Source organism: Sciurus vulgaris (genome assembly GCF_902686455.1).
Source record: "Sciurus vulgaris genome assembly, chromosome: 2".
NCBI lineage: Eukaryota > Metazoa > Chordata > Mammalia > Rodentia > Sciuridae > Sciurus > Sciurus vulgaris.
The window spans coordinates 83,548,192-83,570,996 of NC_136462.1; the positions used below are offsets into that span (position 1 = coordinate 83,548,192).

General features: G+C 40.0%; 1 protein-coding gene across 1 annotated transcript in view; it reads right to left on the reverse strand.

Moving 5' to 3' along the window:
* Positions 1 to 22,805, reverse strand: part of RYR3 (ryanodine receptor 3) — a 506,360-nt gene that overhangs the window by 295,686 nt on the left and 187,869 nt on the right. The window contains 2 exon segments of the mRNA XM_079126345.1: positions 763 to 841; positions 3,016 to 3,090. Of these exon segments, the coding sequence (XP_078982471.1) occupies positions 763 to 841; positions 3,016 to 3,090 (154 nt within the window).

Genomic DNA, 22,805 nt, shown 5'->3' on the forward strand with positions numbered 1-22,805 from the left:
TGGTATTGGCACCAAAAATAGACAGGCAGACCAATGGTACAGAATAGAAGGCACAGAGACGAACCCACATAAATACAGTCACCTCATACTAGACAAAGGAGCCAAAAACGTACATTGGAGAAAAGATAGACTGTTCAACAAATGGTGCTGGGAAAACTAGAAATCCATATGCAGTAAAATGAAGTTAAACCTCTATCTCTCACCCTGCACAAAACTCAACTCAAAATGAATCAAGGACTTAGGAATTAGACCAGAGACTCTGCACTAAACAGAAGACAAAATAGGCCCAAACCTTCATCATGTTGACTTAGGATCAGACTTCCTTAACAAGACTCCCAAAGCACAAGAAATCAAAGCAAGAATCAATAAATGGGATGGACTCAAACTAAAAAGCCTTTTCTCATCAAAGAATACAATCAGTAATGTGAAAAGAGAGCCTACAGAGTAGGAGAAAATCTTTTCCACACATACTTCAGATACAGCACCTATCTCCAAAATTTATAAATAACTTACAAAACTTTACACCAAAAACACAAAGAACCCAATCAATAAATGGACCAAGGAACTGGACAGACAATTTACGGAAGAAGACATACAGGTGATTAATAAATATATGAAAAGTACATATTTTTTCTTTAGTGCTTCATTTTCCAAAATTTTTCCAGACCTGTTTCTTGACCTGATTGGTTTGGAATCCAAGTGAATAAGTGAAAGCCCTTAGTACAAAACCCCACAGGCAGAAGACCAGGGAGGTTGACTTACCTGTGGCTTGCTCCCGTAGACCTACATCAAAGGCGAGTTTATCTGTCTGGGATCTTGATGTAGTCAAACAAGTTAGATACTGTGAAACAAGAGCAGATGCTAGTGAAGTCAGACTCTTCCATGGGGTCTTTGTACCCCACCATTAGCTAGTCTCAACAGTGAGCTGCTGAGAAATGGGCTCATCCATCTTGCCTGTTAGAAGGATAACTGGTATAATGCTTTTGGAAGATACTTCTATAATCAATTTAAAACCTTAAAGATGCTCTTATGTGATGCTCTCTTGATTTAATATACAGGACTATATGTCATAGGAATAAATTTGAAATATTAAATATGTTTCAGTTCAATGAAATGCTGGAAGTCTTAAATTGGGAACAACATAAATGAAACATAAATGACCAAGAATAATGGAAAGCTAGATAAACTTTGGTACTTCTATTTTAGGGAGTATTATGTTGTTAACAGTATTTATCAAGAATGTATAATAGCATGGAACTTAGTTTATAATACCCTGAGCTGCCAAGTCTTATACAAAATTTTACATTTATATAGTTATGTGCATAAAATTTAAATGCTTAGCAACTAGACTAGAAGGAAATTACACCAGGTTAATGGAAGTTGTGTTTGGATAGTGGGGGTTGGGGAGTGGGAACCACGTATGATTCCCCTATTCATTTTTTAGTTTATTAAATTTTCTACGAGCTTTAAAATGTTTCAAAAGAACATTTACACTTTTTTTCTGATTATGAACATATGTAAAGGAAAGGACTCTTTGACCCATTTCCTGCCTTCCTCATGGTGGTACAGCACTGCACCTTGGAAATGGTGCAGGAGGTAGCTGCTCACTAGGGACATGTTTCCTGTGCTATACTTCTCATTTTCTACAAAAAGGTGGAAAATTATTGCATTGTACATTGTTATATTTCACAAGCTTTATTCCCAGAACTGATCTTCAAAGCAACTACCACTGCAGAGTTTGTGTTAACTGAGAGTGGAATGTATTTTTTAAAGGAGTAAACTTAATGATAAATAGTGTTAAGTCTTTCTTTCCCTACCAGCCTATTTGTCTGAGTTTTCGAAGTCATGGATAAATGTGTAGTTTGAAGTTTTGCTAAACCTATTTAGGTAGGAAAAAGAGAAGTATTAAGGTTTTATTTAACTCTATGGATAAGAAGAGATTCTAAAAGAACATCACCTCTCAATGCTAGAAACCGCCAGGGTAAGTGTCCCCAGGTGCACTGACCATTTTTTGTTCTGGCTTTGCCATGAAGGACAGATGGATGCTCAGGTCACATGGTCAACTTCTTACCAGTGCTCAGAAAAAAAGAATGTGGCAATAAATTATTTAAGAGGCAGCTGCTGATCCTGTGACAACTTCATAGTTCAAGCTTTGAGTTGAGTTTTGCATCATGCTGCAGGTGTAAATGTGTGAAATAAAGTCTTGAATTAATGTGTCAGCTTTCCACTAGGGCTAGAGAAAGAAGACAAATCTCCCTTATCTTGCTAGCAAGTGAGCTTAATACACTCAGGAACTGAGAGTAAATGTTATTGGAGTTGGTGCATATTATACCTGATTGAGATCATAATATTCTTAATATTTCCCGTAAGAGATCTGTAATAGTCATAATTTAAAAGTTATATTTATTAAAAATTTGCAAGATTTTTTCAAGCTACATTGAGTTATCACCATTTTGGGTATTTTGGTTCTAAATCCCTGATTAGTTATATCCCGACCAGCTTTCTGTGAGGGACTGCTTTTCCCCTTATCTTCCTCCTACCTCTGGATTAACATAATACCTTCAATTTCTTCCAGGATTGAAGGCCATGAACATTATTGCATTTCTTTTAGCTAAGTAAAAGAGGAAAAATGTGACAAAAATCCCATTCAATTAGTTTTTCCTTCTAGGCTGGTTATCCTTATATACTTAAGAACTCAGTTACTCCATGATTCACTTGATCAGCCATTAATTCAACAAATATTTATTGAACATCTGGTATGACCAAGCACTGTACTTGGTTGTATTGGACTCAGTGAAGTAAGGAAAAAAAGACATGGCTATTTTCCTTATGCAGTGGGTATGTATCAGATATTAAGCAAACACGAAACATAATTGAAAATTGAGGAAGACAATAATGTACTGTAGTTGTTCATATTCCAAATTGTTCCAAAGGGTAACTTGGAGTGACCGGTTTCTTCCCTTCATCTTTTTCCTCTTCCTTGACTGGTGAAAGTCGACAAACAGGAGTGCTTACCATTCCGCTGAAAGAGTGCCTCAGGAGAATTGCGTGGCCATAGAGCAGGGTCCTGTGGCCACCCCCTTGTGCTGCCTGCGGGAATGAGGAGGGAAAAGGTCAGCATGTGCCAGATGTGGCTTCTCTGACAGCAAAGCAACACAAAAATTCTGAGAGATAGACTCCAAGGAAAAGACTTATTGCAAGGCTCCCAAGGAGTTCATTCCAGAAGCGAGCATCGGGCTGATGGGTGGAAGAAGGCTTGTGACCACGGCCATGCAACACCCTAGGGAGAGAGTATGGGGACCACGCCTCTTCTCAGAAATGGCCCCTGCCCAGGATGAGCAGAAACCCAGAGCTGTTCTACCAGAAAAGCACAGGAATGAGAGAGGTGCTGCTTACCTTCCTTTGAAACTTCTCAGAAGCCTTCAGAGTGAGAAAGTGAAACAAATATGATGTGACCTCAGCCTAGTGACAGGAGGATGGCTGGCTGGCAGGCGTGCGCGCATGCACGTTCTGCGTCATAGAGTCCTTTTTCCCTTTCCAGACCCATGACTTCTACCCACTCACTTAAATGGGTCCTTTTAAACAGATCTCACCAATGAGGGACGGCTCTGAAATTCTGGATTTTAAAGGGGAACTAGTTAAGCAGAAAGAGATGCTCTGCTTGAGAGACCATCTGGGTGTCCTGTCCACCTTACCATGCAGCTCCACTGTGGCCATGTGCTCAGGGGCTCCCAAAGAGTGTAGAGAGGGAAGAGAAGAAGATGGCCCAACAAAAAAGCTGTTGGTGTCTGTTTATTTTTTCCTTTAATCTGACTCACATGTAATTATCCTGAACTGAGTAGTATATGAGACAAAACTATAATTTATTCTAGTTAGAGCTAAGTAGGCAGCATGGAAAGCTGAAACCTGCAGGAAAATCTAGAATATTTTAGCATCAACACTTCTCATCTCTTACCTCTCTGGCCAACCTGACCCAGTCAAAAGTTTTTGATTGAACAACCCTTATAGGAGGGCTCTGCTCTCCCCAAACTTGCACAGAGAATCCAAAGCCTGAGACAAAAATTATCAAGAGAAATTCCAACACTATCTTTTTATAGGCCAAATCCATCTTTTATGCAGTCCCTTAATTCAATTGTGCAGCCCAGCAGCCCAGCAGCTTGAGGTTCTGTCCCATCTGGAGGGTCCCCTCCAGTCACAGTACTGAGCATCGTGGAGGAGGGGAATCAGGCAGCAGGGAGATGTGACGGATGTCTGGCTAAGTCCTTGAGTAACTCTATTTCAACTCTACTTGGATTAACAGAATCATTCTGTCAAAGAGATGGTTTTTCATGTCATACAATGAGCCTAAAGAGGAGAAAAAAGATAAACGTGGTATCATGTTCCAAAAAAGCTGATAACTAAATATAAAAGCGGCTGTGCTTTTTTTCCCCCCACAGCAATGGAGATATTTAAAATGTTCTCCAGATTTTAATACTTTGTAGGAATTTCAATGCTCTTCACAATATTTCCAAGTTTCTTGAAATAATTTGCGGTAACTTCAGCTTCTGTATTTACAAATGTGTCAACACCTTACATTAAAATTAGACATACTAAATAATTTTCACATCTTGTCAGTCTAAACGAAATTGTCCCTACATGCTTGTATTCTTACAAGTTAACCGATGTATCCTCAGAGGTTCCTGAAGTCTTATGTTGGGGGTGCATACTCTCAAACCAGACCTATGTTTTAAACTGAACCAACTAAATTACATTTTCTGCTATTAACCCTGGGTCACACCATCCTCCAATTCTTCTGTGTTCCTATTAACTCTCTAATCATAAAAAGTCAAGAGTTGGTGACCCCAAAAAGTAGCTCTGAGGAATGTGAGTGCCTCTCTTTCTCTGGTACTACTGGAAACATCTCTGGGCCCTCAGGTCTCTCCTTATGGTGTCACCAGACAAGCAGAGGAACTTCAGTGCCCCCACTGGGATTGAATGAGAAGTCACTGTGCAGAATCCTGGAGCCTTCACACTTCAGGTCCTCCCTCCTGTAAGGCAGTAGTCTGTAAATGCTGTTGGACTTCAGAATCAATTGGACTCCACAGTGTTTGCTCCATTTCTAACAGGGTCCAGCTGATGCTGATGCTGCTGGAACAAGAAGATTTGAGAACCACTGCCTTTAAGGGAGCAATCATTCTTCAATGCTATAATAGGGAATTTTCTCTGCAGAGACTTTGATAATCATCATGGTATTGCTACCATAGGGCACATGATACAGATCAGGTGCTTTACAGACCACCACAGCTCATCCTCACAACTTCTCAAAGTAGGAGTGATTTCTCCCACCTTATGTGTCAGGAATATGATGCTGAAAGAGGGTAAGTAGCTTGTCTTATGTATCAACATGATGTGGCAGTGGGAAAGGAACATGGGGTTAATGACAGATCCTGAACTTGTCTGGCTCTTGCTCTTTATGAAACACACTCATTTGCCTACTGTGTGCAAAATCAATGTACACAGCACAGTAAGAACAGGACAGGAGCCACTTTCTTAGCTCCTTCACAGAGTGGGTACAACTGACAGAGCTTGGACTTAATGAGCTCTAAACAGACACAGAACTGTGCTAAGTGGTATCCACAAATCACCTCATTTTATCTTCTTAATTAGTGCTGCAAAATGACTATGGTAATCATTCCCATTTTACATCTATACAAACTGTGTCTTCAAGAGATAAAAGTAACTTGCTCAAAATCATATGGGTTCCAAGTGCAGAGTTGGGACTCAACAAAGCAAGGGAAATTAATCATATGCTACACTGTCTTCTTTTCTGTAGTTTGGTAGGGATAGATATAAGAATGATGTTAAAAAAATCGTAGTACAGAGCTGAGATTGTGGCTCAGTGGTAGAGCATTTGCCAAGCATGTGTGAGGCACTGGGATCAAGTCTCAGCACCACATATAAATAACTGAATAAAATAAAGGTCCATCAACATCTAAAAAAATTTTTTTAAAGAAATTGTAGTACAAATATAAACAGTATGTCTATTAAAAGAGGTGAAACACAGAGGACTGGAATAGCCTAGGAAGGTAAAAAGAGTGCACTGAGGGAAAACGTTATTGAAAGGGTAGACCACCACAAACTACTGACGTAAACTGAAGGGAAGAAAGGAACCCACCCAAGTGAGGGCCTGGAAGTGGAAGCTATGGCTCACACGTGGGAACACGCAGATCACTCTTTGGTTAGCACTGGGGTTGGTGAATGGGAGCAGCTGGAGAGAGCCGTTGTAGGGTGGCAAGGTTATGTTGAGCTAAGACCAACTGGCTCAGTGGGGAGGGTGTGTGTGTGTCCCTGTTCAATGACTAAGGGACACAAGTAGATTTTTGAAAAGATGGTATCAAGATCAAAAGAACTCAGTCTGAAAAATGGTGGATTAATGGAGGGGTCAAGCCTGGGGGCAGAAAGGATGATTTTCTCCTTAGGTTTCTATGGCAACATTAGGAGGGGTGAATAGACCTAAAATTTTGAGTTTTCCCTTATACTTCCTCCTTTCCCTCATGTCACACACTCAATCCAAAGCAACTTTTAATGCCTCCTTCAAGATATATTCTGCATCTAACCACCCGGTACCCTGCTGCTACCAGTGTAGTCATCCCATGCCTGGGTCTCACCTGAACAATGATAGTGGCCTCCTTACTGTGCTCCCTGCCCTGGCTTTCCTCCTGGTATGGTGCAAGCTAATAGGGCAGCTAGAGTCACTTTTAAATCTGTCAATCACATCATATTACTTTCGTGCTCACCCCCCCACCCAGGGGCTTTCAATGCCACTTAGAAGTCATAAAGTCCTCCCTATGGGACGCTAAGACCCTGCATCAGGAGTTGGCAAACTCTTTAAGAAGCCAGGTAGCAAGTATTTTAGACTTTGTGGGCCACATAAATCACTGTAATGTAGTTCTCTCCCACTCCCCCTTCTAGAAATTCAAAGCCATTCTTAAACCTGAGAGTGTATGTAAACAGGGAGTAAGCTGGATTTGACTGGCTGGTTGTAACTTGCTGAACGCTACCCTCCATGATCTGGTGGCCTCACACCTCTCTGACTTCACCTACCAGTAGCATGCTCCTCATAACTCCTGCTCCAGTCACACTGGTCTTCCACTATATTTTAGACAAACATGCTTCTTCCACAGTGCCTTTGCACATATGTTTCCCTCTGCCTAGGATGCTCTTCCCTGAATAATCTCACAGCTAGTTTCCATCCTTTATTCACTTCTGTGCTCAGATATCCCATTAGAGAAGTCTTCTCTGACCACTGTTTCCAAAACAAAACAAAAATGTTATTCTTACTCTATCACAATTTTCTGCTTTATTATTTCTCATGACATCATTAGCTGATATGAATTCATAAGTTATTTTTGATGTATATGTACCCTCTCTTCCCTAGAATATCAGCTTCATGCTGTGTCTTCTGTCCTATCAATATAATTTTTATCAGTGGCTGGTACATAGGAGATACATATTAAATATTTCCTAAATGAATGAATAAATAATTAGAAGATATGGTCCTTCTGCCTCCATTTGGCAAATAGGAAAGAAAAGGTACAGAGAATTTAAGAAACTTTCCATGGTTGGCTTGTAAGTAGGGAGTTTGGATTCAAACTTGGGGCAAACAATAAATTCTACTACTTTTCACTACTGAAGACCAATTCTGGAATAATTTTTGAGGAAAGATGCATGGAAGATGATGTGCATCTGTTCACGTGAGGAGGTCCAGACCTCAAGATATGAAACTTTCCTGGGATGGTGATACTGTCCCTGCTCTTAGTGAGCTTGTCTGTCATCATTGGAAGAAGGAGAATATTTGATATAACTTTATAGGATGGGGATTGGTCAGGGAAAAACTGGTAAAAGGACCTGATGCCATGTACAGAAGAAAAATGTTCTACTAGATCATTAATTCAATCATCTCACCTGTAATTTCAAGATTAATTTCCATCACTGACATTTCTTTTTAATGTTCCCAGAGGATACTGCCTCCCAGTAAGGTCAACCAGATATAGCAACTGAGGAGGGGGAGACTCACCTTCTAGCCAGCCACACATAAATGCTTCAAGAGTTGTTAGATCTCTAAACCATCTTATTTTATGATCTAGAAACTAAATTCCATTTTGGGAGTCTAGGCTCTAAGAAGCACTCTGGGGTCCCAGGAAGGTTTCTTACTATATTTAATAATCCACCAAACTTCAGGGGCTGTGTTTCTGGGAGGTCTTACAGGCAGGCTATGCTATTGTTTTCTGGACATTCGTCTGTGTCCTATAATTCTCTTTTTTATCCCACTTCTGTTCCATTCTTTGGCCATCAAAGAACGAAGTTCTAGGTCACATAACATTGCCAGAATATGGCAACCCTTTACATTGCCCAGGTTTCCATGTCCTTTCATAATAATGAATTCATGAAAGGTTCTACTCATGGTTACTACAAAACATTAGGTTTTTAGGTATTTACTTACATGAGTGGAGTCTTTAAAAGGAAACTAAAATCTTTACTGTATAAAATTTGAGTTGATGACATGAAAAGGTATATTTTGTTACAGAAAGAGGATATTACTATTTGTGAATGTCTATCCTCTTAAACTTCACTTATAGTTTTACTGTAGTTTTAATTAAAATTCAAATAAGGTACTTTGGAATTCAACTGTGATTAATCTGGAAATATAAACAGTAATAAATTTTTATTCTAAGAAGAAACCGAGTTTTAAGAAATGACATGAAGCAAAATTAATTCATTCTTGTATGGATTCAGCTGATAAACAGATTTGACCATATGAAAATGTAGCATTTGATAAACCAGATTTTCAGCACAACAATGGAAAGCTAGGATTATTAAGCGCACGTCTCTGATGTATGGATAGCAAATCAGAAAAGCATTCAGTAAGAGCCACAGGAAACATAAGAAGATAAGAACATAAGATTCTGCATGGATAAGAGAATTAAATATTTCATTTTAAAATTGAATTCTAGAACAACCAGCATGTAATAGAATAGTCTATATTCCTTATAGACTTAATACTTATCCACGCTTCAAAATAACAAGCGCATTCACAGGAAATAAAAGAAATATGATTGTGCCTAAATTATTGAACTTTGGAACAATGGAAATGCCAACATTTGATAGGCTACAGAAAGACTATCGCTATGACAGAGTTAATATCTCATTGAAATGTAGTAAAACACCAAGCCTCGAATAAACAAGTAGGCAAAGATATGAATAAATGATTCATATCAGAATAAAATTAAAACATATGGAAAAGATTTTAATCTCTTTCCATAACGAAAGGAATGACAATTAAGGAACTTGGATACATCATTTCACATCTATGAAATTTGCACAAATGGAGGGAAAATGCTGTTGGAGTTGCAGTTTAGCTGATGTGGTCCTGTGCAAGGTGGCACTGAGTACATCGCTTCTGCAAGGCAATATAGCAATATATAAAAAGAGCCATAAAGAAGTCTATAACCTCTGCAGGAGTCATTCTACTTCTGGGAATAATTCAAGAGAAGCAAAAATATATGCACACAGTTGCAATAAGAGCATTATAATGAGTGCAACAAAACAAAAAACCCTGAAAAGAACCTAGAATCCAAAAGAGAATACTGCCTAGTAAATCATGGGGCTTCTTTAGGATGCTCTATCCTGCAACCATTAAAGTTGCAATTACAGAGGCTATGTGGAAACAGAAAGATGCTAAGACATGCCATTAAAAAAAAATACAAAATAATACAAAATACCTTCAATTATTCCATGTATATACACAAAGATGAAAAGGAAACCCATAAAAATAAAATAGTTACTTGGCTGGTTACAGAACTATTGGGCTTTACCCTTCTCTAAATTTTTCTTTAACACTAGTACCACGTCATAATATCAGTAAAAAGTGTACTGTTGGGGATGGGGAGAATATGTTGCATGTGATTAAAAAATGAAGCTAGAGAAGTATTTTGTCTGTTCATTAAATCTTCAGTTGTTCAAGGGTGCAGTTAATTTTCTAGGACCCTTAGGTGCTTGGCTCACCTCAGGCAGACCAAGATGCATTTTTACCATGGTTGTTTTAGACACTGACTCCTAGAGTCTAGTCCTACCTTGATGTGATGTGGAAACCCCAGAGAGTTGGCCTTTATTCTGGACACTTCCAAGTCCCTACTTTTAGCTTCCTGAGGCTCAGTTCAAGACTCCATAGGAAAAATATTTTGCCACAGAGATTCATACTTACATTCCAAACCCAGTGGCATCTCTGACTGCCTCTATAGACTCCTAATTTTGGATCCCAATCTTCTTGCTGGGAACTTGGTTCTCCACCCTTCCATGTTTCCAAGGCAGCCTCACCCAGCCAGTGGATGCCTGTACCTGTTACAGGCTGGACAACCACCCACTCTGGTCAAACTTCTAAGACTCCACTCAAGCAACCTTACTTTTTAGGAGAGGTGGACAGATAGGGCTGGACAGTAGTTCTCCCACTCAGATGACACCAGGGGAACTGATGGACATGTTTCAAACAGGTCTTGGATTACAACTACCTAGTAACAAAGATAATATTTCCTCCTCAATGACAGTAATGAAGGAACTTTGTTGTAGTACAGAGGAACTCAGAAACTCTTGTTTAAGGATAAGAGGGGAACAGGCACAGATTAGTATGGCTCGTGACTAGAGAGAGGGCAGAGCCAGAAAATAAAACAACAGGATTTCAACAGGTCCATCACAGTCACTTGAATTCCCTATAATTTGGTGTGAAACCCAAAAAAGACACTTAACTCACTTCTTCACTCCTTTTTCCTTCTTTTTTTTTTTTGATCAGACACTACACTCTTTAGGTAGCTGCCAAAGCCTACTTTTCCTGGGCGGGACAGAGATATCTCTGACTCCCTGAGGCTCCCCACCATGGGGTATAAAAACACTGCACAAGCAGAAAGTATTATTCTTTTGACACCTTGATTTTCTACTGGTAACATTTGGATAATATAAGCCTAAAAATCAACAGTCAGAGGTACTGAGCCACTGGCTAGAGAAAGCTGCTTGATGGAACTCCCCAAAGGCTTCCCCTGTCTTAAGAAAGTCTTCAAGTGAGTGTGGGGCACTCAACCAAGGCAGCACAGGTCCTTCAGACAGGGCTGACATTCCCAGCATCTTTTACAGGCCTTTGGGATACTATTAAAAACCAAAATCAGGAGACAGATTTTACCAAACTTCAGAAAAGAGGAAGGGGTAGCATCTGAGAACCCCAGGGCCCCAAATTCAATGGTTGTGATGGTTGTTGGCTTCCTGAAAAGCTAGACCCAAATGTCAGTGGCTAAGAGGCCTAACAGGCTACCCCTCACCCCTCAAGAAAGAGTGACAGCATCTTATGGCAGAAGAACCTGGAGCAGTCACTGCCCTATAGCATGGTGACCTTGACTGCCAGAAGGCCCACCTCCCATACCCACCGTGCTGCCCCATCTCCTCACATCACAGCACGGAAGGAAAGATGCTCTAAAAGCCATGCACAGACAGCTCATTCTCCTGTCCTTTCTTTTACTTTTTAAGTACACATACTGCCACTAAAAAGGGGACACAGAAGCAAAAACTAGACCATCTCCCTGACACCAAATGCCAAATTTATCATTCCTGCAGTTTATAATGTATTGAATTCAGCCAACCCTCCCTCTTGGGAGTTCTTAGAATTATTTCTCCTGAATGAGAAGGCTGTGCAATCTCCTTTTTGTTCATGTCACTGATTTCACAGCCACATGGAAAGTATTTCAGGACAACAAGTTGAAAGGCCAGAGCCTAATTTAAGAAACTACAAATTCTGGGTCATGAGCATCATTTGTGGCATAAACCCGCCTGGCAACAAGGTATTCTATTCCAGGAGAACACCTACCTGTCTTCCATTTTGCAAAGATCTGGTCCCTTGGGTAAGTCAAGTCTGAAATGGCTCAGGTGAGCTGGGGACCAGAGAGTAGCGGTGATTGTGACCCAGAGTTAGAACTTTCTTCTGATACTTAAAGCCATGAGAAGGAGGAGCCCCTGGACGTTGCACACTTAAATTATGATTGTTTGGCTGAAAACAACAGGAATCTCCTGCTTTTTAAGTCTTTGAAAATAAGAATTTTGGTCTGGGGTAGCTCAGTGGTAGAAGTTGTGTTTAGCACATGTGAAATCCCAGGTTCAATCTTCCACATATGTACACTCACACACAAAATGCAGTTTCTGACCCATGAGAATCTAATAGACTTGTGCAGCCATCTTCCCATCCTCTGTCCCATTCTACTATAGTTGTGGAACAAATTAAATGACTGAGGTCCCTATTAGACATGGGGTTTTTCAGATGCTGCCTATGCAGCAGGAGGATGAGCACTCTCCACTGGGCACCAACAGTGACTGTTAGATGCCTCCAAATTGGGCCTGGGGTCATCCAGGATGCATCTGTGATTTCCTTTGGGCATAGATGCTACTGGAAAGCTAGGCAGACAAAGAAGCAGCTTTGACACATGTTTCTTATTATGGTGCCTTTTAAAAATCAACAGGAGAGATTTGCCCAAGTGCTAATTGCTAATGACATTTAGACCGATGACAAGTATACTTTGGAAAAAAATAAGGTATTTTTTTCCCTCTGAATTTTTTCTCCTCTCCCATAGCTAACAGATGGATTTCTAAGAGTTGGATATTTCTGAGTTCATTCTTTACATAAAAGGGCTCTGTTAGCAAAGTTTGTTTTTCAGTCACTGCTCTGGTTTTTATATGAAGCACCAATTCTCCTTATAATTTATCGGATCTCTGATGAAATGATGGACCAATGGTCCTACAGAGTCAAGACCAAGGACTTAGTCTTATTACTTGTTTTCACCAAATGTAATGTACAATGAAAATTTCCTACAGAGAGCCTAACATTTGAAAGGTCAGATTACTTTGACATGATAAAATAAACAGTATCACTACTATTTCTTTGTTAAAAAAATCACTGTTCATTCTGGGGATTTAAATTAAAGTAGGAGTAAGTTTTTAATCATACAACCCATGCTGAGTCCTACTGTGTGCAAACACCTCTACCTGTGTGAGCTATAAAGGAGGTAATGGAATCGATTATAGTCTGTTTCTCTCTTTTCTGTATTCCCTGAACCTACAGATTTCCCCCCTCCACCTGGATGTTCTGTATCACTCTCTCCATTGCCATCCTTCTATCTTTGTTGTCCTGGTCCCAACTATGATTATGTAGACTGATTCATCCTGCTCTCTCTACATCCACATAATAAGCCTGAGGCCAAGTTTCTCTTCCTAAGCTTGATTTCCTCTGTGAAGTGTATGCAATGGCCTTGGGTAGAGAAGCTGATTCTCAGGGGCTCCATGTACATGTGGGTCTGTGGGTGGAAAGGAAAACAGGTCCTCCTGACACTTTGTACCTGTCCATGGACCAGTTGTTCCCCGGGCTACACCTCACGCTCCTGAATTTCACTTGGACTCGTTCTAGAGAAGTGGCCCTTGGTCCCAGTTACAAACCAGGATCACTAGTAGAGTTTTTAAAATGAACACAAACTAAGAAAAATGCAACACAGAATTCTGGGCCACTTTCCTAAGATTGATTTGTTGGTCTGTGGTGGGACCTGGGCTCTCTGGAAATTCTGATGCACAGCCAGGCTTGACAGTGTTCCCTCTGGGGACTTTCACAGCCACATTGGACCCTGCACCTCAGGAATCAGTATGATGTTATGGTCAGCAAGTACTTCTCTGCTCTCAGAAGCATCTTCTGGTCCCACATTAACTTTCCTTTTAGTATTTCTCCAGAATCCTCACAGAAGCAAAGAACAAATGACCACTTCCCCTTAACTTCAACAGCTTTAGGGATGTTCACTCTTTCAGCTCTGCTATCATACGTGTGACAGATGGAAAGACATAAATCCCTACCTCAAAACCTGTGTGTGGTTAGGACTCTAGACAACTCCAGCTTGACACAGAAAGAGGTCCAGACCCTCCTGATAATCATGATTCACCTATCCTCACAATACTGATGGTCACCTAGACCCTTCCTGAACTGCCTCACAGGCAGTGTGGACCTTCTTCCTCACCTACCTGGACTCTACAGGACCTGGGAAGAGATGGAGTTAATTTCAAAAACAGAGCAGTTTCGGGGACAAGGATAAGCCCTGTGTCTACACACTGCTTGGTCATGTCCCCCCCAGGATCGGTCACCTCAGATCTTCTGTCCTCACTCTGGTTTCTATGTCCTTCAGGTCCCTTCAGGGTGCACCTCAGTAGTCTTCGTTCTTATTTACCCTGTCTCACCTTTCTCTGCATCTGCAGGTCTAGCGTCACTCAGAGTTGTGAACATCTAACACTGGTGCAGTTAGACACAGCTGCTTTCAAAAGCCCACCTTTCCGAGGCCTGGCATAGGTCCAACTGTTTGCCCACTGCTAGTTCTTTTAGATTAAAAAAAAAAAAAAAATACTTTTTTTTAAGTGTCATCTGCTGATTGGTGAATGGAAGCTGGGACTTAAACAGAGCAAGCCTCATCTGATCTATTTTCTTCCCTTTGTGCAGGAAGCAAATTTATCACACTGACATTGGGAGGGTAACCTACTGGTCTGACAGCAAAACCTGACTTCCCCCGAGTCACAAGACACCGTGGTGAGGAAGGAAAGCATATTAAAAGGAGCACCCACGGAGCACCTGCGAGAGCAAGAGGAAGGCTAACTCAAAAACACCCACTATGGTTCACAATGTGGGGGAAAAAATTCCTACAAGATTAATAAAACTCAAACTAGTTGTGTTCATGTTTGTCTTCTCCAATAGATGGGGAAAATAAGCCAATCATTTTCCAGGGGACATGGTGGGCATCACTGATGTAATGCAAGAACATGGTACAGAAAAGAACATGGCAGTATCTCTGCTCTTTCCACCTGGAGGAATCACTGCTGACTGGGTGTGATCTTCAGAAACCTAAAGAAGCAAGCATGTTATCTAAGAGAAGCTGTTTGTGATGGTCCTCCAGGGACAGACTGACTGATCTGAGCCAGAGTAGCTTGTACAAATCACTGGAAACCCATCACTGTCAATATCCACATATGCAGATATCATGGGAATCAAGGAAGAAAATCCTCCTTGAGACCCTAGAAAACCGTGCCCTGAAATAAGAGATTGGAAAGGACACACTGTAGGCATAGTGTGCTTTTAAAATGAGTGAGTGGAGAAAAAGCAGCACAGTACAATACAGCTGTGGACCCTAGGAAGACTGTTACCTCAGAGAGCAAAATGGCTGAGTAAGTTTTCATATTTAAGTAAGGCAGGGGAAAAGAGAGAGGCTAGAAACACATTGGGATCACCATTGTGAAGGTTAAATTTATGTTCTTCATAAAAATAAAGTCTCGTTCTCTCACGAGGGTGATTTATATTGCTTCTCTTTTGGTATCGTACTGGTATCTCCTCCAATCTCATGTCACTCATGTCAGGTCAGACTGACTGGTTATGGCAGGAGCAATGACACAGGCATCCCTAATGCCAGAATTTGTTCTCTAATATTATTCTGTGAAATGGAACCAGGGATATTAAAGAGTTATCCAATTTCACGTCTTGTGACTGAAAAATTCAGATAGGCCTGGGTTGCCCTTATTGCTCAGAGACATCAGTGATAAGTTAATAAAGCTCCCTTGGCTCAAACAGGGAAGGTCTGAGCACCCAGGAGAGAATGATGCCTGTATTTTGGAACATATTTTAAGAGAGAAGTGATTCTAAGATGATACTGAAGCAGGGGTGTGGTGACACATGGTATGAAATGGCTACTCTACTACATGTGTGCGTTTCCAATATAATCTTACAGCGAATTCTTGGTTCAAATTATGATAGTACAGAATTTGTAAATCATTCTAAGACTATAAAATAAGGTGGTAAATTAGAAAGGCTATTCAGAATGTGGGATATTGTGTTTGGTTTTTGACATCAATTTCATTAGTATAGTGATCCTGGTTTTCTCTTGTTGGTGGTCACTTTAAGTTTTTAAGTCAGTCTGTAAAATTGCAGATCTATCTGGGAGAGAATGCTGTGCAAGGCCTCTTGGGTTACTAACTGGATGGTCTAAAGCCAGCTGGAACTAGCTTCAGGAGCTCTGGGAACAGTAGGGATGGCATATTATCTGACTCGGCATCCTCCTTCTTGGGAACCCACTGGGATTTGTCACAAAAAATTGGACTTGGCCAGAGATACTTTTCCTGATCAAGTTTGTGATTATAAAACAGATCTTCTAGCTATGTAAATCTTTTGCTTTGGAGGGCTACACATATGTATGCATGTTAAAAAACAGGATCCTCTGAAGGTAGATTACCTCTGTTTTGTGATAGAACTTGAGGGTAAACTGAAGTAGACCCTATTGGACAAAACATGGGGTAATGTGAAATATGGAGATAGCTTGACCATTTTGGCATGTTTTGTAAGATATAGCACTTGGAACATTCTTTGGAAGAAAGGATTGAAGAAACTGACTTTTAAAATAGTTTGGTGTAACAAATCAAAATAATAGAAGTTGTTTTTCTTCTGTTAGAATTACATTTCAGTGACAGAATACCATAAGTAAAATAAAAAGGGTAGACATAAGTTGGTTCCTCTTATACACAGGGATACCTTTGGAAATACTTGTCTTTCCAAATGTTGAGTGATATAAACTATGCATAAGAAAAAAAATACCAAAGGATGTAAAGATCATTAAAATCTAGTTAATATGTCCATAAAAACATATGCGTCAATGTATCCAGAAATTTGGATTGACAGACAAATGGGAGAAACTGACTGGCAGAACTGAAGAATGTTCTAAATTCCTGTAAACACAAAAATTTAGATAAGATAAGAAACTAGTTGGAATTGGATCTGTTAGGACCAGAGATTTAACACCATGAACTTAACATGCCCCTTTGCCCTGGGAACAGGTCAATCTAATAAAGAATTGCAATTGAAATTAGTAGAGTTAGAGGTGAGGTGATCATGACCTAGGTAGCTTTACGTGGGGAGAGAGACGACAAGGAGTTCAGAAGGGATCTGTGCCACAGGAAAAGACTGAGGCAATGAGAGGAGGAGTTGGAGCTTCATATAATGGGTTAACATCTTGAGAGTGTCGGGAAATTCTGTTTCTTGCACACTGATTTGGACTGAAATGAGCAAATAAATCATGGGTTGTATCCCTGTTTCTTCACCTACCCTATGCTTCCAAGAGGTTGCCTGGAAGGAACAATGAACTGGGAGACAGTAGTTGCTCATTCTTCTGGCAACCAGGGTCATCTGTGTAGGGTCAGAGAAATGTGGCTTCTTTCCGCTGCTTAGACTGCTCCCAGGCCCTTAGCATCTGTTCAGGAAGTTAGGCCTTCCTGGGTAGGATGCTGAAGATGAACATGGAGTCAAGACCCCCACAAAATTGAAACCCTGAGCAGAGCAAGAGGTTCTGAAATGCTGTCTTGTTAAATGTTCAACTTCCACCCTTCTCTAATGTTGGAAATCCATAGATTATACTGGTGTAGAAACAGGTTCTGACCCATTTCAAAGCAGAAAGGTTATGAATTTGAGATATTATGCTGTCTCAGATCATTATTTCCAACATGTGTGTAATTCTAAAGTTGTACCAGGCTTTGCAAACAGTCCCTTTACCAAGATGGCATGGGAAATTCCCCAGGGAAGACAGAAGGTTAAGTTGCCAGGGTACTGAAGTATGTGGACACAACACTACAGATCACTGGGGTAAAATGACTTCTCTATGGCTGTGTTCTCAACCCAAAATGCTGAGTACTGATGTTCAGTTTCAGAGGTTTGGCACCATTGCTGTCTGCGTGATTGACTGAAGGTGTCTCAGTAATTACTAGTTGGTTACCTATACCCACTGGAAATATGAAGGCTTTTGCATCCTAGCATTTAATTCTGCAAATTCCTAAAACCAAGTCGTAATTTTAGAAAATGAACAACTATAAAGATACAAAAAAGTAATGCATCCAACTTTCCTTTCTCCTATCTCAAAGACTTGAAAACAAGAAATTTTAGCGAAAGTTTTACTATAAATTTCCATCTCTGATCCCGCCCCCAACCAGAGAGCCTGACTCAGGGGAGTCAGCCAAGGTGAAGCGCCCTCTAAAGCACAGGCTGCTTTGTGGAGGAAAACTCCAGGGTGCCGACCTCATTCACATGGGAACAGCTCTTGGTTTCTTCTCTGGAACATCATCCTAGTTCTGGCTGCCGCACTTCACCTTCTCAAAGCACCTGAGCGGCACAATAGGGTGAGGGGCACCTGGTCCCCAGCTGCATTTCGTTAATGAGATGGCAGCAGGTGACTACTGATAACATGCTAGTGCCAATGCAAATTTCTATCCATAAAAAGAAAAGGGGCACAATTAGAACCCCTAGAACTTAGCTCACCTCTCTCCTTCCATCATAGAGATAAGATCTGTTGTTATCCACAAAAAAAGATATGAATAACTACAACCAACCAGGGCATTAACTCTCTGGCTTTTACAAAGAAAAAAAAATAAACCAACATTTTTAAAATAAAAACATATGTCTAATATTTGGGGCAAACCACTTAGCCTATGGAATTCACATGCTATACACTACAGATTTATAAGTTTCATGAGTTTAAAAAACCAGTACAATTTCAATTGCATGAGAAAAACTAATAATTAGCATAGTAAGGGCATCCAAAAAAGCAAACTGTCACCTACACAATTGCCATAATTTCTGAAAACTTTATAACCATGACAATGTTTATAACTTAGGTACTAAAAAGGACAGTCCACCACCATTCAACTTCTTTTGTAGAAAAGCAGACCTGTTTATAAAGTTAGCTTCATAAATTGATTTTCCTCATTTTCCTGGTGTTTGGAGACCCCTTCATCACAGGTAGACATGGGATCTGGGACAGGTGTTTAATAGCCACTAAGTTCAGAGCCCACATTTTGCAGGCGGAGACAACAAGATCCAGCGAATGGTGGTAGGGAGGCCAGAATGGCCAACCCCACCTGGTGAGGCACTTTCCTCCTTCACCCCAGAGCAACATCTCAGGGCCATCCACAAGCAAAGGACCTTCCATATCTCTTCCCTCAGCAGGAGCCCCAGCTCAGCCAGAGGAGGAGACACCAGATAAAAACAAGAGCATGTTGCCTCCAGTTTTCCCCTTACTTTGTGGGCGGCCATTCCAGCCCTCTGTAGAGCAGGGGTCATTTTGACCCCATGGGTCTCCTCAATCTTCTTGTCTTTATTACTGCTTTCTTTTCGTTGATTCGAATTCATCCTCTGAGATCCTTGCGTTCTAAGATCAAACAGTGGGAATCGGGGATTCTCTGGTGCCAAGTTAATTTTTGTTTCCTAGAATATCTAAATTGGTGTGTTTATTAATCATCACAAAATGGAAATAAGTTGAAGTTTTCTCTACTTCTTTTACTTCTCTCTATGAATACATAATTTAAATTCTGGTAACTATTAAAAGTGAATGATATGATCAAAGAAAATATTTAATAAATAAGCTGAAGGACTTCAATTCTCTCAGGGGTTCTTGAATTCCAAAATTCTGAATGTGCATTACTTTTATGTTTGTTTTTTTTTTGTACCAGGGACTGAATCCAGGACACTTACCCACTGAACCACATCTCCAGCCACCTTTTTTGTTTTTGCTTTAATTAGTTATACATGACAGTAAACACATTTGATATATCATATGTAATGGAGTATAATTTCTCATTCTTCTGGTTGTATGTGATGTAGAATCCCACTGGTCATATAGTTATGTATGTACACAGGGTAATAATGCCTGATTCATTCTACTATCCTTCCTACCCCTATACCCTCCTTGCCCAAGTGTATATTTCTTTTAAAAAGGCAAGCAAGTGTGTTAAAACAAAAGATTTTCCTTAAATGCAGATATCTTACAATGTAGGATGAAACATACTCCTAAAATTGCAGCTGAAGTACATTTTTACACCCCATCTCAGACCCCTGCCCTCCAATCAGTCATTTCTCAAAAAAATTTCAAAACATCTCATTAAAACAACCCTTTGAAAAACACAGGTATTTGTTCACATATTATGTCCCAGAGAAAGCTTAGACATTCAGATCTCTCCTCGCCCCTTTAAGGAACTTTAATGAAGATGTTTCAATTTTTTGCAATTAAAATGTAATAAACACACCTTTAGTCCACCTTCGGGAAGAAGTTCAAGCTTTCTAAGATGTCTGAAGTCACAATGACAAGACAAAGCATTTCAATGCACACAGTAAGGATGAAAAGAACTCCAGAGTGTGTGTAACATTAGCAAAGCTAAGTGTTATCACACTTGCAAAACCACATCAGGGTCACACAGGCACACTGCTCTTCAGCATGAGGTGCCAGCTTCAGAACAAGCCAACTTCACCAAAGAAAAGTCAATTATACTAAAGTTGCAGCATGATATGCAGGAAATGGAGGATTCAAGAGTGTATGGAGCTGTAAAATTTCATTCTGTGGGCTCTCTCCTTTAAAAATGCTTCTAGGGGGACATGAAGAAATGTAAAAAGCTAGTTAACCTTCATGCTTGCTCTTAATTGTGGACATTAACGTTCGATTGTTCTGCTGGTTCACTCTGGGGATACTGCATGAGAAACGAAAACTATCAAACTAGCTTTTTCCATTTTTATTATGAATTCCAGCCCTGCGGAAGAGCAGGGCTGGAGTTGCATAATAGTACTGGTTGGGGTCTGAAGCATCAAGAAGCTTGGAGCAAGGCAAGGCTGCACACTTCTGTCCTCTTACCAAGTGGAAACCTACAACCACAGGTCATCTAGACCACACCAGAAGTAAAACAGACTTTGAAAATAACTTTCAAAGTCTTAAAGGAAAATAGAATGAGTCCTCAGGCAAGCTATTCTCCTAATTGCTGAACGGTGGCAAAACAAGCTGCCTGGCAAGGAATTTCTAAGTGTGCAGCCACCTCTAATTCCACAAGATCCAATGTGGGGTGCAGTAGTGTCTTTTCAAAAATTGCAGAGGCACAAAGAATGGAAATGCCCTGAACACTCACAAGTGAAAGGCATGGCTCACTACAAAAACAGCTGGAGTCAGTTTTCCATGCAAAAGTACAGGTATATTAAATGAGTGAAAGACATACCCATTCCGAGAGGTCACTGAGCTAGCGAAATCAAAAACAAAACAGTAAGTGGATATTTTAGTGTGCACAGGTCTTGCTGAAAGTTTTCAACTTATTTGAGGTATCTACGGATGTTTACTATAGAGAAAGAACACATTGCCAGTCAAGGAAGTGGATTTCCTACCTGGCAAATCTTTTACATAGCTAGAAGTTAGCAGTGGCATTAGAGGTAGAAGTTGGTCTTTACTTCTTTTTTCTTAGTACAATGCTGAGGTCATCAAGAAACTATAAGCAAGCAATGCGCTTTAGCCTAAATTTGACTACAGTTTATTTTCAGAATTATATTAGAAAATCAGAGCAAAATAAGACAATTTGGAACATCCTTTTCTTAGAAATACTCTAATCAATCAATTGGGTTTTCTTTCTTTATTTTTATTATTATTTTTTTTAATGTCAAAGAAGGTGTTTTTTTTTTACCACCGAGATAGATCTCCAAGATGACATATTTTAACTAAAAATCGTGTCATCAAAAGGCAAGTCCAAAAAATGAAATATGAGTTATTTGCACACATATTCCTAAATATTAGCTTATCAAGGAAATATTAAAATCCATTTTATCAGCATAAAATCCTAAAATCATAGCAAAACTTGGTATAAAACAATAAGGAGAAGAAAGGAAAGGGCAGAGAGAAAAGATATGTTTAATAACAATTTGTTCTGTGGGGAGAAAAACATTGAAATCTTAGTTTTTAGGAAGACTTTCATTTATAATATTTGATTTCTCCAAAATAGTGGCTGGCTCTTTGAGAAAAGAAATGCTATTGAGACTACAGAATACCTTTTCTTCCATAAGAAAAGAGGAATCAGGCCTCAAAAAAAAATTAAAATTATATAACCAACACCTTGTGCTGTAGGTCTGCTGTCCCAGATGACTATGGAATATTCTTTTTGTCCACAGAAAAACAGAAAATAACAAACACATTGACTCATTCTACCTAAATAGGTGGGAACTGAGGTCTCAAGCACCATGGCTAAAACGAACAGGTCAACATTTTCACTGCCATTGAGTGATGGAGTACACCCTGTGAGCACCAGAGAAAGTGAGGTAGAGACACATTCCCATTCTAACTCGGTGTGCTACAATCATCACAGCCCAGGACAAAGAACTTGTGCACTTAAGTGATGTTCTTTTTTAGAGATGGTGAAACCAAAGTCCACAGTCTGTATGAGATGTGCTTGGGGTTACATTTCCAGTCGGTGGCAATATTAGGATCAAACCGAAACCTATTTCCCCGATTTGTCACCAAAACAGGGTACTCCCATGAGTAAATCTAAAGGTGAATACCAACAGAGCAAGTTTTAAAGAGAAAGTTTGGATGAGTTTTTACTCGTAAGAGCATTCTCACCAAGAATTTGTTTGTAGTTGGCGTAGACTACAAGCCATAGATTAAACAACAAACATGCAGCATACAATGTCTGAATGTTATTTTTATCCCACCAGAAAGAAAGAGGCAAAGATTCTGTTGCCTTCCTCTTTCCAGGGACGTTTGCGCAAGATATCTAAGTCTGGACAGAGTTCAGACTTCAAGCAAGAGGGTTTGTAATTCCTCTCATCAACATCTGTTTTAATTTGTTGTTCATCATTGAGCATCATCAGAATAGAAGCACCTTTGGCAGATTCTTTTTTAAAATGATGTTCCCACCTGTCACTCAATTTTCTG